The sequence below is a fragment of the Crassostrea angulata genome, chromosome 7, assembly GCF_025612915.1.
Source record: "Crassostrea angulata isolate pt1a10 chromosome 7, ASM2561291v2, whole genome shotgun sequence".
NCBI lineage: Eukaryota > Metazoa > Mollusca > Bivalvia > Ostreida > Ostreidae > Magallana > Magallana angulata.
This window is the reverse complement of record NC_069117.1, coordinates 43163867-43181353: the sequence shown is the minus strand read 5'-3', so window position 1 is coordinate 43181353 and position 17487 is coordinate 43163867. Positions and strand designations below refer to the sequence as shown.

The 17487-nt window shown below is 33.9% G+C and overlaps 1 protein-coding gene across 1 annotated transcript in view; it reads left to right on the top strand.

The window, feature by feature from the left end:
- The window catches only part of LOC128191350 (uncharacterized), a 60783-nt gene that overhangs the window by 20711 nt on the left and 22585 nt on the right, over positions 1-17487 (top strand). The window contains exons 6-9 of the mRNA XM_052863420.1: positions 4134-4421; positions 5802-5903; positions 13354-13575; positions 13867-14160. Of these exons, the coding sequence (XP_052719380.1) occupies positions 4134-4421; positions 5802-5903; positions 13354-13575; positions 13867-14160 (906 nt within the window). The remainder of the gene's footprint in view (positions 1-4133; positions 4422-5801; positions 5904-13353; positions 13576-13866; positions 14161-17487) is intronic.

The following is a 17487-nucleotide window of genomic DNA, read 5'->3' as shown; positions in this document are numbered from 1 at the left end:
TTAAAAGAGCTCTCACAAATACTAACATTTTTTGTTCTTACACTCATCGTATATTGTTGTTCATTTTTAGATTCAAATGATTAAATAATTTTGAGACCCGCCCTGTAGATGCTTAATGGGGACTAACATTAGTGTTTTGATTAGTGGAATTGATTACAATCATCAAAGCAGACTTTTTCTCTTCTACAGTTTTTAACAAATAATGTCTCCTCCTCTAGATATATTAAGTCGAAGTTTAAGGATTTTGGCCCCCAAAAATCCCTAATTACGTAATAAATGGGTGTGGAAATGAGTTTTTCAAACTGATGTCGTTACAATCAACAACTTGATATATTTAAGTTATTTGTAATTGACTTTACAAGTGTCTTGGCCCAAACGTTTTAACAAAATATCAACTGATAAAAAGATATATATCAAAAGGTATGAAAATTTTGATTCAAAATTCGTACCCAATTATCGTGCCTTGACGTGCTCCAAGAAATGGCGTCACTGGCGACAAATTAAAAGGGCACACTTTAAAACTATTGTCTACCTACAGTACAGGCAACGCGGATCCCGTATTGGCCCGCGTTACCGTATCCTCCATCTCCAGCTTGGCCCTCACGTCCTTCTCACATCCAGCATGCAAGAAGAACACACGGCTTCGCACTTAAAGATTGTCGTCGCAAACGTAACGCACTAGAAAGTGAGAATCCTCGCGCAATGACAAACGACGAGCCATACAAATACCTAAAGTAACGCAACACAAATTCACTAAAACGTGAATTCACAAAAAATGTTCTTTACACGTAGAAGACCTTGTAAGAAATGAACGGAACGTGCTAAAAATACCGGGTTGGTAATTTTATAGGAAGCCCTAATTTTTAATCACTTGCTCATCATTAGTTGACACGCATGAACTTCAACAACAAACAATACAAATGTAGGCGGACCAATTAATTTTTAAGAAAACACAATCAAACTGCGTACACATTTATAATTTTATTGGCAATTAAAATCATTTCATGATAATTTTTAATTTAACGACCTTTTTAAATATGATAATGGATTCGAAAATATTTTATTTGTAATTGCTGCACAAGTATTAAATTAAATACTTTTCTAATTTATTTAATAGCTATGAAATAAAAAAAAAATAGTAAAAAAGTCTCCAAGTATTTCGATTATAATCTCTGTCAAAATCTGGTTAAATATCGTCATTAACTATAAAGAAACATGCAATTTATTTGTCATTCGGGGAGATAACTCCCGCTTGTATACGATACTTTTCCATCCATAATTTTACCGTGGCGGGGACAGGTAGATGATGAGTTTACCGTGATGGGAACGCGGTATACCTGTCTCACCTGGCCGATCACCTCGATGTGTTTATACCGTGACGGGGCGCGGGAAACACGGGATCCGCGTTGCCTGTATGGATCTTGAAAATATCATAGTCATATCTCTGATAGTTTTTGATATCAGCTCTGCATGGAATAGGTTGACGTAAAAAAAAAATACACCATCGGCCGTAAAACGGGACTGAAAATGACGACAACAAAAATTTTATAAGAAACAGTACAAAAACAATTAGGTCTTCAGCTGGAAACGGAAGCCCTTAATAAGAAACAGTACGAAAACAATAAAGTTTTCCGTTGGAAACGTAAGACCTTAAGCCCCTTTCCCAATTGGCGCACGAGCAGAAGCGACCAAATATTCGTGCGACCGAAAAAAATAGATATGAATCGCCAATTGTTGCCGAAATAATCGCATATGAAAAAAAGTATTCGTACGAATTTCGCACGATCTAAGCGAGCGTTGTGCGATGTAAACGCATCGAATCTTGCGATATATCTTGCGTCTATATGCGACTGTTGTACAATGAAAGCAACTGTTGAAAGATAATACGATAGGAACGCCCGAGAGACTAGGTGATCGGACGATTGAACGTGCGCCAATGTGATTGGACGTGCGATTATGCCTTCCATGGTACGAATGATCGTGCGAGTCAGCGGGGGCATGTACACCGCCCATATTCAGTAGACATAGTTGAAAGCGAGAAAAGATGAGGCCCAAGAAGGTACAGATATGCAGCAGCATTTATTATTATACCTCAATATGATTATTCTATTACATCTGATTGGTCTAGAAAGTCACGTGACAGGGAGATATCATAGGAATGAAAAAGCAGATACGAGCATACGATGTAGACAAATATGATTAAATAAAAAATATTTAATCATTATGATTCTCTTTATATCTCAGAACCAACTTAACTATCTATGATTTATGATGTAAAAGTAAGATTGCATGGGAAATCAAACAATCACGACGTTAAAGTTGCAACTGTTGAAAAGTAAAAATTTATTAGAAATCAACGTATTTTGTGTAATCATATGTTGCTTGGTATTATAAAACGTTTATTGCATTAATGTTCAGGGAATATGAGGATTTATTCCCCAGAAAAAAACAAATTTCTCTCGGGCGAAGCCCTCGGGAAATATGATTTTTCTTGAGGGAATAAATCTTCATACATGTATTTCCCTCACCATCATGCAATAAATGAATATTGTTAAATTTGTTCTGAATCAGAGATACTTATACAGGGTATATATACTAATAGTAAAGCATGGCATATTGAGGCTGATAAGTCGTGCAATGATAGTAAAACGTTGCAAGATTACATGGGATACGTTGAGCAACAGTCTCACGGTCGCAAAACAGACGCATAAACACCAGCGATTTATATTACAATCTTTATAAATCGTGTATCACTCTTGGGAATACATGTACACAAAACGTTGTAAAACGTTCGTACTAATGTTCGTGCGTTGCACTGCGATAATTTGGATCGCGTTGGGTCGCGTCTGAATAGTGTGCATGTCCACTATTCAGAGGAGACTTGATGCGACCAGAAAAACATATGCAACGAATGCGAGAGCTCGTGCAACGTAAGCGAGGGCTCGTGCAACGTATGCGAGAGCTCGTGCGAAGCTCAAAAATTTCGATCGCAAAGTGGTGTAAAGTGGTCGTGCGCCAATTGTGAAAGGGGCTTTTATTAATGGTCTTACCACATTTTATCACCGTAACATCATTGAATAAAATATATGATGAGAAATTCATATTTCCCGCTTTCTTTATGTTTAAATTTGGGAATTCCTACATTCACTTAAGGATTCGCTCCTGAATTTTCATTGGCTGTCCCAATATAAAACCGATCAAGGTCAGTGAACATATTTGGACCATACTTGATATTTTAAAATCAATTTAAGCCAAACACAACTAGTTTAGGTAAGAAACACAAATTTAATTGTCATTCATATACGGTTTAAACCGAAATCGTTGCGGGGTTGAATAACTATCGCACCTGCACCATAACGGAGATCCAATGGAGTTGTACCAAAGTTGTTTCAATGCATTTCACCCTTTTTGGGTGGAATTGGTGATGGGGGCTTTATATGTCGAAAACTTTGGAAAAAGTGTGGACCAAATAAGGCATTTTTAAATATTAAAACTGTATCCTGCGAAACTCTAGTTATTAGATAAGTTTAATTTTTCTCTAATAAGTTAGCATTAACATAATTACGAACTATTAGTATAACATTACCTTGAACGATGCCTATAGGTTTTTGTGTTTGAAATAAACAAAGAAACAATTAGGAAAACAAATGAATCAGTTGAAAGAAAAATTATTTACTTCCTTGCAGGGTTAATGTTGCATATAATATACTTAAGATGGTATTGGACACCTGTCGATATTGATGTGGATAAACGGACATTATCATCAGAATACTTTCACTGTTCTAGAATTTTTTAAATTTTCAATATTTGACAAAAAACATTTTAAACAAAATCATATAGGGAAAATTATAAAAGGCCGAGCGGGATTAGAACTCATGACTAACAGATTCGTATCTAACGCTCAAACATATTACGCTTGGCTATTATGTAACAATATTTAGGTTTAACAGTTGAATAAAATAATACTTGATTTTATAGCTTATTTTTTTGTGAAGTTCGTCACAACATGGAGGTTTCCCATACCACCTTAACAGCTGTTTTATGTTATATTCAATAAAACTAAAATATTCTTTTTTGACATTTAGTTCTTACACATTAAACATTTTAATTAAGAAATGTTTTGTTCTTACAAGGTACCCCTTGTGTATTTGTGGAAAACATTGAAGATGGAAATAATGGGGGTCAGAGGATTTCTGTGACAATCAAATCATTACCTGTTCCTTATCATGTACAATGGATCGCAAAAAGTAAAGATGACAACAGCTGCACACCGATAGATATATATACTGAAGAATACAAAGGGTCAACGGTCTCTTTCCCTCATCCAGTGCTAGTTGTGAGACAGAGAGGTCAACTCGAGAAAAAATGTTTCCAAATAGAAGTTACGAACTTCATTGGAAAAACTGTGGAAGAAATATCCGGTAAGATGCATGAACGTAATCAACTCTTGATTATATGAAAAGAAAAGTATGACAATATATTGACGATCTCCAATCTTCAGCAATTTAATTTGGTTTCATTTTTGTTATCTTAAGGACACCTGAAAGACTCTGGTGATCTATTACGATCTTTTTTTCTTTTGTCAACCAAATTTTGTGTGTAACGCTATGGGAAGTAGGAAACAAATCAATTGTGAAACTCACGCCCTTGAAGAGACCATAAGGTTAAACTTTGTGCAATCTTTAAAAATTTTCCTCTCTACAAATGGATTCAGCAGACAAACTAAGCACATTGTTATGATGAGCAAGCAGGTCTCTTCCAGAACTGTAAAATTTATGGCCCCATGTCAGGGATTTGTTGTGTTATGATAAGGCTTTAGTAGTAATTATAACGAGTATGCATTATTTCTTTCAAAAATCGTGTTCCCTACATTTATTGATCTAATATAATAATATGGTCATATAGTGAATATGCATTGATATGCTTTAATTCTTTAAGATTCTTCTCTGCAACAGGAGATCTAGCAATCAAACTAAGTGGATTGTCATGATAACGAGAACTCCTCCAAAATTGTATGGTTTATGTCCCTGGCCATCTGACAGTCACACTAAATGGGTTATTAGGATGAGCAAGAAAGAATCTGCCAAAGTTGTGGAAATTTATGTGTAGCTACAAGAATAAAGTTTTAGAATAAACATTAAAATGTCAATTAGATAACTTGCACTGCTTTTTAATAACCCGATTTTCATGAGTTAACACAATTCTTCCAATAAGACATTGTATGGAACCTGCTCTTTTGATTATTTCACCAATGTCCAGCAAAGAATCTTTCTTACAAGTCCCCAAGAACCCAACCATAAATTGTCGAGGCACCTTCTAAGACTACTGTATCATGAACATTATTGGCAATCTAGAGTTGGTCAAAAGACAGGCTAATCATATGGTATTGGACCATATGACAATCCGTAGCTTAACAGAATAAATCCGCAGAGTAGAACATCTATGCAGAAGCGATGTTTTCAAACAAATAAAAACCCCTTTAATATCATCATAAAATTACCAGCCACTAAAACCTGAGGGGAAAATTAAATTATTTAGCTACTAAAAGGTTTTTTTTTATTCGGGATATGAGACTATGCCACACGATGGTTTAGCGTTTAAACCTAAGACGGTTAAGTATGCCCTTTTTCTAGGTATAAATGTTTGTTTCATAACGAAAAATTGTTAATGCGAAGCTGTACGTCAAAAATCCGTAATGTTGTCATTGTCCTATTTTAATACTATCATCGTTATTATACTAATAATTTATTACTATATTTATTTTATCATGGTAAATGTTTACATCTTTTTATTCGATGCAGGAATTTCTCTTCACAAAAAATATGCATTTTTGACATTCAGCAATGATTTGGTAACCAAATTTCCAGGTACAAAACAACATCATCTGATATATTTATTAAGAGGTAAGTTTTTCTTCGTCATTAATAGTTTTTGATCTTCTTAAACCAATATAAACGATACAGCCAATGTTCCTTCCCTCAATAAATGTACACTGTTCAGCACATTGTTCATTAATTGGGCCATTTTGGTTAAAATTTACTTAATCTATCTGAGCTTCAAATGTTATTATTTATTGTTCTTTTGAATAAGAGATTACTGTGAGTGATTTTTAAACCTCATATCACCGTTAAGACCATGAAAAGGAGGCGGATCCAGGGGAGGTTACGGGGTTGCAACCCTCCTCTATGAAAATGTCAAAAAAGAGAAAGAGAGGGAGGAGAGAAAGACGAATGGGAAATGTTATATTTTTTGATATACATGTATGTTTTAAGATGCAAATTATATAACATGTTTTAGATACAAAGGATATAACATAGCATCCTGTCAACCAGTCAAATTTACTCAAAACTTTAAGTACATGTTTCACACCTCAAACAATATATTTTTTTGTTATACTTTCATGTTAAATACTGAAATCTGATTGGTTGAAACGCAGTTCATAATCTGTTCTATTACCCTCAGCGTTAGCAACGCACTTAGCAACGGGTAACATTACGAATTGTTACATGCGCGAAAATCATGCTCGTACGGTCTTACGGCCTTAGAATTCATGTTATTCCTATCTAAAAGCAGTGATGTTTTCTTTAAAATTAAGACATTCAGTATAACAAAATAAATAGTGCCTGTTTGGGAGGATAACAGTTGAAATTCGCGTCGGTTGACAATGGTTTTCTCGGGGTGTCAATTTTAACTCTTACCCTCCCAAACAGGCACTATTTATATATTAACGTCAAAGCTTTATGGCTCATTGGCCATGTTTTTGTTGTAACTATAATCATTTGGTTTTAATTGGCATTGATTGGTAATAACCAATCATTGTCACATTTTGGGCTAAAAGAATGAAACCCTGTTGATGCCTATTAGAAGAAAAGCTATTTAGAGAAATGAATAACAGTAAGAAAACATACAGAAAATGATCGAAGCTTCCATAACCAATAAATTATTAGATATGCAATATATCCCGATATATAGATATTGCGGAAAACTATAAACAGCTGATAAACGAACCTTGAAACAGAAAATCATACTGAAACTATTCCTGAGAACGACAATACATAACCTATAACACGTACAGAGAAAGATATTTCCTTTAAATGCAGACTTTGATCTTTACTAAAGACAAATGTTAAATTAAGATATAGATTTTATAAACATACCTGAGCTGTCTCTTAGATGCAAAAATGTATTGTAACAACCATTAATGATACAATGCCACTTATGTTATAATAATCATTAAGCGTTGCAATTGCAACGTCTAATGCTATAATTTATCACATTAGCTGTTGGCATCGCCAACAGCTAATGACGTATCGCCGCTTAATTACAGAATTACATTTTGTATATCATAAGGCGTCACAAACTCACAGCAGGCCTAACGCTTAATGAAACGAACAAATATTTACACTCTCAACCGCTAATGATACAAACGTTTTTATCATTACGCGTTGCAGTCGCACCCTTTAATGAAATAAAATTGTAAAATTCAAAACAGTCTCTTATGAAATACAGTGTAACACCATTTGATTTCCCCTTAGTTTGCTCAGCATTACGAATTAATGTATGTTATTTTCACTAAACATGAACCTGTACTGTTTTGTACAAGTTCTGCATTAATAATGAAACTTGATAAAGACCGACAGGCAGATAAATAGATAGTTTTAGATAGACATGCAGATAAAAACAGTCCTAAAGGTATACACTCTGTTTCTCGAACTGGAGAAAACTAATGACTATGGAACAATTTAAAAAAAATTTATTGGGTGAATTCTTGCGAAGTTTTATCCTGTGAACAATTTAAATGCTCAATTAATACAAGATCTGTTAACTCTTGAGAGAGAATTAGTTGGAGTTGTTATTATTATAATATTTCAACTGGGGTTTCCGTAGGAAAAATCCGGTTATTAAAATTGCGGATAGGCGGCAGCCTATGGGGTACCCAATTTGTCTTGCAGACCAATTGTACATATATTTAAGGTTGAATTAATCATTTGGGGGTATGATATTGCATATGGGGTACTTGATAAATACCAGCTGTTAGGTTAGTCATTTTTGGCAAAATATTGCAGATAAGAAAGCAGATAAGATTTCTGGATAACTTCTTCAGTTTTTAAGATAAAAATGTATTGTTTTGCATATCAATGGTGCATATATCAGAGATCTGCAGCTTGTTTGGATTTTGGTTTTTGATGATTAATGCAAAATTACCATCTGTAATGTTGAACTCAGTCATTTTTACCGTATAAAGGTTATCCGAATTGTCTTGATAGCTCCTTCCACAATTCTCAAGCTAGAAAATTTTTGGGTTTTCAGATCACTTATACATACTGTGAAATCATGAAAATTCTCGGGGCCAATTTTCGTGGATTGCTTAAATTTTACAGGTTCGTGGGGGACGTCATTTCGTGTATTCTCTTGAACCTACAAAAGTAACTATGACTTTATAACTTTAATTTATAAGTTTGTGGGGGATGTTAATTCGTGGATGAGATGTACCTACAAATTCCATGAAAATTTAGCCACCACAATATCTAATGATTCCAGAGAATATCAGATATGTTTATATTCAAGAATTTTGATTTTTAAGTTATTCATGCGAAAACAAGTCAAAAGCTGTCAATGTGACAGAAAACCGGGTTTTCTTATATGTAAACTGTATCCGTAATCCATATCAACCCTGAATTAATAAACACTACCTACCGTATCCAGTGAAATGGAGTACGCATATGCAATTTTTTGCCAAAAAATGACTAAGTTCAAAAGCTGGTATTTTATTTCATTAGAAATCAAAATCCTATCAATATGTAAACCTCTGATATATGTACAATGATCTGCAAAAGAACAACTTCCTATCTTGAAAAGTGTAGAAGTTATCCGGGTAATGTGGGTACCCTATATGCAATATTTTGCCAAAAAATGACTGAGTTCAAATGCTGGTATTTTTTTCATTAATTCTTAGAAATCAAAATCCTAGCAATATGCAAACCTCTGATATATGTACAATTAATCTGCAAAAGAACAACTTTCTATTTTGAAAACTGTAGGAGGAGTTATCCGTACAATGTGGGTACCCTTTTGGCAGCCGCCCGCCCGTCATGAATTTTCACCATTTCTTAGTTAAAAAACCTGGTTAAAAACAGCTGTTGAACTTAGTAATTTTATTGCATAATATTACAGATAGGGTACGCCATTTGTCTTGATAACTCTTTCCAAGTTCAATTATTTTTTTTTATTTTACATATCAGGTGTTTAAATATCAAGCTACTCTATTTACATGTACTTGAATTTTAATTTTTGATAAAACATGAGAAAAATACTAGCTGTTGAACTTATTAATTTTTTAACAAAATGTTGGATATAGAGTACCCCATTTGTTCGGATAACTCCTTTAATTTTCAAGATAAAACATTTTTGTTTTGCAGTTCCATTGTACATATATGCAAGATGTGTGTATTACTTGTATTTTGTTTTTGTGAAATGCCAGCTATTGAACTTAGTATTTTTCCCATTATATTGTACACAGTGCATTATTTGTCCAGATAACTCAGATATGAAGTTATAATTGAATGTTCAATTGTACAGATATGCACAATAGAGATTAGCATCATACTTTGAGTTTTTAGCTCACCTGAGCTGAAAGCTCAAGTGAGCTATTCTGATCACATTTTGTCTGTCGTCCGTCTGTCTGTCTGTCTGTCTGTCCGTCTGTCTGTAAACTATTCACATTTTCAACATCTTCTCAATAACCACTGGGCCAATTTCAACCAATCTTGGCACAAAGCATCCTTAGCCTAAGGGGATTAAAAGTTGTGAAAATAAAGGGGCACGCCCTTTTGCAAAGGGAGATAATTAGGAATTTATGAAAATTTTCGAGAAATTTTCAAAAATCTACTTCTCATGAACCATAAGACCAGAAAACTGAAACTTGTGTGGAAGCATCCTAAGGTAGTGTAGATATTAAAATGTGAAAATCATGACCCCCGGGGGTAGGGTTGGGCCACAATGGGGGGTCGAATTTTAACAAATGAATATATAGAGTAAATCTTTAAAAATCTTCTTCTCAGAAACTAATCAGCCAGGACAGCTGAAACTTGTGTAAAAGCATCATCAGGTAGTGTAGATTCATAGTTGTGAAAATCATGACCCTCGGTGGTAGGGTGGGGCCACAATGGGGGGTCGAAGTTGTACATAGGAATATATAGAGTAAGTCTTTAAAAATCTTCTTCTCAGAAACTAATCAGCCAGGACAGCTGAAACTTGTGTGGAAGCATCCTCAGGTAGTTTAATTTCAAAGTTGTGAAAATCATGACCCCCGGTGGTAGGGTGGGGCCACAATGGGGGGTCGAAGTTTTACATAGGAAAATATAGAGTAAATCTTTAAAAATCTTCTTCTCAGAAACTAATCAGCCAGGACAGCTGAAATTTGTGTGGAGGCATCCTCAGGCAGTGTAGATTCAAAGTTGTGAAAATCATGATCCCTGGGGGGAGGGGGAGGCCACATTGGGAGGGGGGGTGTTAAAGTTTTACATAGGAATATATAGAGTAATTCTTTAAAAATCTTCTTCTCAGAAACTAATCAGTCAGGACAGCTGAAACTTGTGTGGAAGCATCCTCAGGCAGTGTAGATTCAAAGTTGTGAAAATCATGATCCCTGGGGTAGGGTGGGGCACAATGGGGGGTCGAAGTTTTACATAGGAATATATAGAGGAAATCTTTAAAAATCTTCTTCTCAGAAACTAATCAGTCAGTAAAGCTGAAACTTATGTGGAAGTATCCTCAGGTAGTGTAGATTCAAAGTTGTGAAAATCATGATCCCTGGGGGTAGGGTGAGGCCACATTGGGGGGGGGGGGTGTTAAAGTTTTACATAGGAATATATATAGTAAATCTTTAAGAATCTTCTTCTCAGAAACTAATCAGCAGGATGATTCATTGTTATTGTTAAGACTTTGGCTCCAGGACAATTCTTTGGTGTCATAAGAAGGTTCAGAGTTTGATGTATCTTAATATCCCATATATAAACAATTGTAAAGGATCTTTTTGAGAGTGCAATACTCAACATGTGATATGACTATAAAATTGAAGCAGGCAGCTATTTTTTCATTAGAATCTTTTTGTATTACTGTATTGAGTTATTGCCCTTGATTTATTGATTCTTGATTATTTTAATTAATGCATCCACTGTTATCCAATTATTGTGAAGATTATTTTTATACAATAATTAATATTCAATGTATATAAGTTGATCTGCATAAGTATTTTTGTGTTAGGACGGATTAGTTTGTTTATTTTTAATTTCCAATTTTTAGATACTATGAATTATTTTAGGCCGGCACATATATAGGGACAGTGTCTACTGAGTTACATTGAGCGACTGTTTGGGGTTAAACTTGAACAGGTTGGGATAGATTGAGTGTGTGGACATCCCTGCTCTATCTAATATCGTGTTTTTTAACCTACAATACAGATGTATGCGGTCATCCCTGCCCTGTATCGCATTAATACCAGAGTGCGGTCATCCCTGCTTGTAATGGTGGTGGTTGCGGCGGAGCACTAGTGTGTGGTCATCCCTGCTGGTGTTCTGGCCTTTCTAGCGCAGTGTGCGGCAATCCCTGCTTGCCTTAACGTCGGTACCTGTTGAGTTGCGTAGGTGTGCGGTCATCCCTGCCTGCGTAACGTTGAGTCCCTATATATGTGCAGGAGCGGTGATTAAAGTCTGTTCTTGTAAATATTGGCAGTAATCAAGGCTATCCCAGTCTATCTCCGGTACGAGCCCGTGGGGATCACAGGCGGTGACCCCCTTGCACGTTACAAAATCATCCTGTTAGAACATAAGAATATCCAGGGGGGAAAATGGATTTTATTTATACAGGATCTACATATTATTGTACATTGTCCAGATTGTTTGTATTATTACTCCATTAAGCTGACTTTATCATACCTATTGTTCCTCAGGTGAGCGATGTGGCCCATGGGCCTCTTTGTTATAAAATTATGATACAATACTAAAATGAAATTTTGACCTTAATTATTTCTGGTCGAGATCGGCCTTTGGTATTGTTTATCAATTCAGGGTCGACAAATTGCATTACGGATATTGTTCCCACAAAAGAAAACCCGGTTTTCTGTTACGATGACAGCTTTTTTTTGTTACGTTTTAAGTTACATTTATTACATTACCCCCTATTGCAATTGTCATTGCTCTGAAAAATAAAATGATTAATTTATTTGTACATCTTTTTATTATAACCAATATTATGTCCTCTCTATATTTTAGTTTGTTTTGCAGATGAGATTACAAAGTTAATACAATTTGTCACCGATAGAAAAGCCAAAGTGCATTCATAATCATCTGCGTGTGGATGTCAGCTGCAATATAAACATAAATATAACATTTACGTTTTGCATTTGTTTCTGTTAATTTTGATATAGATGAGTATCAAATTGTATTATTAACCTGATGGTTTTATTCTCCAAATGTGTGCAGATACCATGCATACAACTTCAAAAAAAACAGTGTTTGTGTAAAAAAAGGAGGGTCCAATATCTTAGGACAATGTTATAACAATCTGGTTTATACATAGAAATGATTTTGTAATAATTGTTTATTACCATTAGACTGCTTATTGTAAAACTTTAAAAGAAATATGACACAACACTATTATTATACTGTAAAATGAAAAATAAAATTGCTTATCTCTAATATTATCAAAAGACTGCTGTAGAGTGCTGAATTGCATAAAATACCATACCGGTAAGATTAGACTTAAATTTTATTAAATGATGGCGAAAATTGGCTTCAATTGTTCTCATAATATTGCAACATATATCCAACAGTGGGGCTGCCGAACAACTGGCTCGCCCCCAACTACAACATGTTCATGTGTTATCCCTGACAGGCAAGTAGCATTCTGGGAAAAACCGCAACTATGCTAGCAACACAATGAGAACAATAAACTTTATATTTACCTGATCGCTATGAAATCTTTGTATTAACTTTACAATTTTAAATTACTTTTTTTTAAAGGATTTAGAGTCTATGTTATATCAAACAAATAATTACTTTTTAACATAACAACATTCAACGTCAACAATCATAGTCCGTACTTTGGAATTGAAGGTGACGATTCAAGCGATTCAGATGTTAACACATTTTAGACTAGTATGCATTGTAGGATTTAGTGAATATTGATATGTCATTTACATAAATTATTTCTAAAACTATTCAATTCTTGATACTAGATTTACGTCTTTACTCAAACTAGAGACCCAAAGGCCACATTGTTCGTCTTAGGAACAATGGTAATAACTTATTTTATACCGGATATATTATAATTTGATATGCTTTTACTTTTTAGCTTCTGAAAAAGTGACGGATTTGAACGCCTTAGATAAAGCAGAATCTGTAGTGGATTGCTTTTCCATTCTCCAAAGGGAAAAGCTTTATACTAGAAGAAATGTTATTTTCCTGCAGATTCTTTTGAAAATGACAGCATGTGATGAATTAAATGAAATGTGCATTAACTATGCATTGAATCAGAAAGCGCTGTGTTATTTTGACAACAGTAGCACACTTCCTGGTACTAGTATGCATTTATTATAAATTTAATTTAAGGACAATATCAAACAAAACTTAATTTTGTCCTGAGGCTCTTGTTTATATCAGTGACAGGATTAGGAAGTAATTATATAAATGTACAATGATATAATATATGTATTATATTTTTAAACGTTTTTCATAATCATGTTGTTTGTTGTTGTTGCTAGTTTGACTTGCACGATTTAAATTTTGATGGTTTTTTCCCCTTCAAAATATTTTTTCTATTCTTTAAAAAGGTAGATAACATTTACTGTATTTTCCACAATTTCAGCCACTGGATTCAAGGACGTGAAGTTTCATGTGAAAGGAGACGTAGATAATTACTCTAGTAAAGAAATCGATGATATTTTAGAGGAACTTGCCGAAATGCTCAAGTGTGAAAAATGGGACATCTTAGTGAATGGTGTTTTACCGTCAATGAGTTTTATACTTGTTCTTTTAATAAAGGAAGCTTTTACCAGGAGATTAAATGCGCTGGATGACCAAGACTGTAAAAAACTCGGAAGACTTAACATCGACTATTTGATTGTTGACGATAAACTTTTTCTTTTGGATTCTTCAAAAGGTAAACCTAAAATTTTTGTTAAATTCTTATTATCCCCTCGCGCAACATGTTGCGAAGGGGATATAGCATCGTTGATGTGCGTGTGTGCGTATGTATGTGTGTTTTCTTCAGCTTGGAAGCAAGATTTAAAAAAAAAACCCTTGCACGGATATATATCAAACTTCGTACACTTATCTGGCATGGTAAAAGGACAATCTCTAATAATATTCAAGGCAATTAGTTGAATACTTTTTAATATATCGTTAAAATAACACAATTTTAAACAGAAAATTTATGTACGACTTGACAATAACTACTTCCGCTTCACTACTGTGAAACAAAAGTGAAAGTAAGCAGTTCAAATCAACAACATGATATTTTTTGGATTTAGATTATTAAAGGTAAAAAAATTTTTGTAGGGTGTTAGTACAATTTGTCTCAATTACATTCACATAACTGCACATTCCTAAATAATGCATTCCCCACACAATAATTCATGTCGCGAGGGGATGCTCCGCATAGCGGTGCCCTTGTTGAGCATGTTTTTTCTTGCTTTTCCGAAAACAAGTGTAAATTCAGAGTTTAGCTTAGCTCTTTAAAACATACTTGTTAATACACCATGAAAAACAATTTGAACGCACACGGATGTTCGAAGTACATATAAAATACACCAGTTATTTATAGTCAATACGTAATGCATTGAAGAAGTTTTTACGTGATTATTTAAATAAAAGAATTAACACCCCCGATTTTGTTCTGAATAAATACAATACTTTCTGTTGCAATGCGTATATTACTGTAAAAGTCTGAATAAGACTCTTAATTGCTTATATGCTTCCTTAACATTTCCATGTTCTTTGGATTTTTAAAGACTGAAATATAGTGTCTTTTAAAAAATTTAGATTATTGAGAATCAAAATTTAATTATTCCGGGAATGTCCGTAAGGATTTTTCCCGGCAACGTCCAGTCCAGAAAGGTTTGGGACGGTTACCGACAATACAATTAGCACACCAATAAGGACCACTGTACAGCTCGATCGACACTCAGCTGTACTATAACCAGATCAACACTCGGGTAGTAGCCCTCAATTTGGTAAAAGTAACAGAGTAAAGTCCAATCAACGTTTCAAAATTTTTTAAGGATCTGACAATTATTTTGATACAGATATGTGATATCGGGACGGCTGTCCGATTCCGACTAATGTACAAAAGAATTTTAACAGTATATAAAACAAAAATGATGTAACATGCGTAAAACGATAAATGAATAATAGCTCAGACCATGACACCTGAGTTAATCCCTAAGTAAATTACTTAGCCAATTAATTCCCTTTGAAGTATATAATGCCTGTAAATGCTTTTGGCAAAATAAAGATGGCAGGTGAGGAAATTCAATTATCTAAAACTCAAAGACATTTGGCGTTTTTACTATCATGAATTTAAAAAAAGAGTGAATGAGATTAACCAACATTTAAACATAACAAAAGCTTTTTCCGAACAATGGCCATATTCAAACTCTGAGAAAGTATTTTGATTAAAATCGCCTTAAAATTTAGAAGAAAAACAAAATAAATAGAAGTAAAATCTTTGACTCGATAACAGTTTTATTTCATTTTATTCAATAAAGGGCACTAAAAATCTTTGCAAAGTAATCGTGAACCATAAAAAACACCACATACCCCAATTTGGAAATACCAATTCTTTAAAAATAAAATTTGAGAAATTCAAAACGTCCTTCTTTTATTGTTATTCTATAGCAAAATGCTGTCTACTTCTGTTATGAGTGTAGATGTTCAGTAATTTTATGAATGCTATGTCCTGAATATAAAATAGAGTATTTTATGCATTGCTGACATAAACCTCATAATACTTATATGAATCAGTTACTAACTCTTCTATTTTTTTTCACTCATTTTGCCTTTGGCAGCTTGGCAAACAGTTCATAGTGATAATATTATAACTTTGTTAGATTTCTAAATTTAATGATTCAATTTTGGTCATTGTGGTGATGATAAAATCCGCAATAAAGCTGTTGTATTATAACCCTGACTTAATGTAATATTGGATGTACTGATTTTTCCTCCATAAATTATGGTAATATATTCTTTCAATTTTTTTTTTCAAACCTGCGACAGAAACTTTTCCACGAGGATTTGCCCGAATCAGACAAGTTCTTTCTGGGGTTTGATGAAAGTGCTATGCAACTAAAAGTCAGTAATTGAAAGTAAACAAAAAAGTAAATTCATTATTTTATACCAGCTAAGGGCTGTTAAAAGTCGAAATAATAGTGTGCAAAGTCGCCAAACACTTAAATTACAGAGTACATGTATCAAATCAGCCTAAAAATCCAGTGGTATCATGGCACATTTTATTCACCAAATAATATAGTTTTTAGCTCACCTGAGCTATTCTGATCACATTTTGTCCGTCCTCCTTCCGTCTTCCGTCTGTCAACTTTTTACATTTTGAACTTCTCCAAAACTGCTGGGTCAATTTCAACCAAATTTGGCACAAAGCATCCTTATGAGAAGGCAAATATAGATTGCAAAAATGAAAGACCGATCATTATTCAAAGCGGAGAAAACATCGAAACTGTAGAAAAAGGGGGTGCATTTTAATAAATTTTCTTATCAAGAACTACTGAGTCAAATTGAACGTAATTTTGCATAAATAATCCTTATGGAAAGGAAAATATAAATTGCAAAAATTTTCGACGAATTCTGTTTCAAATTTGAGTAATTTACAAAAATAAAAATAAAGAGATAATAGCGGTCAATTGGTTTATAACTTCGGGTTCGGTATTCCATATCGAAAACGAAAGTTCTTTGTTTAGGTTTGAAAGTTGACGCATGACAAACGGGTCAAACCGACAAAGATAAATTTGCCTGTTGTGCAACAGTTTACGTACGAAGGGATACTTGAAACATGCTAAATATATTTGTGCCGATTTTGTGAAGTGAGTTGAGGTTAAATCTTTCAATGCGTTGACATTTTCACACGTGACCGTGTTTTTACGTTGTTTTTAATTTCGTTTATGCTTTATGGACATATCGCCTGTATTTTGGAATTTTTACGTATCGAATCAAATATAGACTTCGGTAAAAGGAACAGTTAATTGTTTACCTGCGCTAAATGAGCAAAATCTGATGCACTAACAACATGTTATATTATAAATACTATACATTCTTTTGGTAATTCGGTACGATCTGTACGTTATGGTTGATTATAATGATGCTCTGCATTTTCAGTCTAAACGGAGATTGTTTTTGTTGCTAGAAATATATACATAGGTATAATATATTTTGAAAAATAAATTGTACTCTTTCTTTGTTTTAGATTTAGTGCATG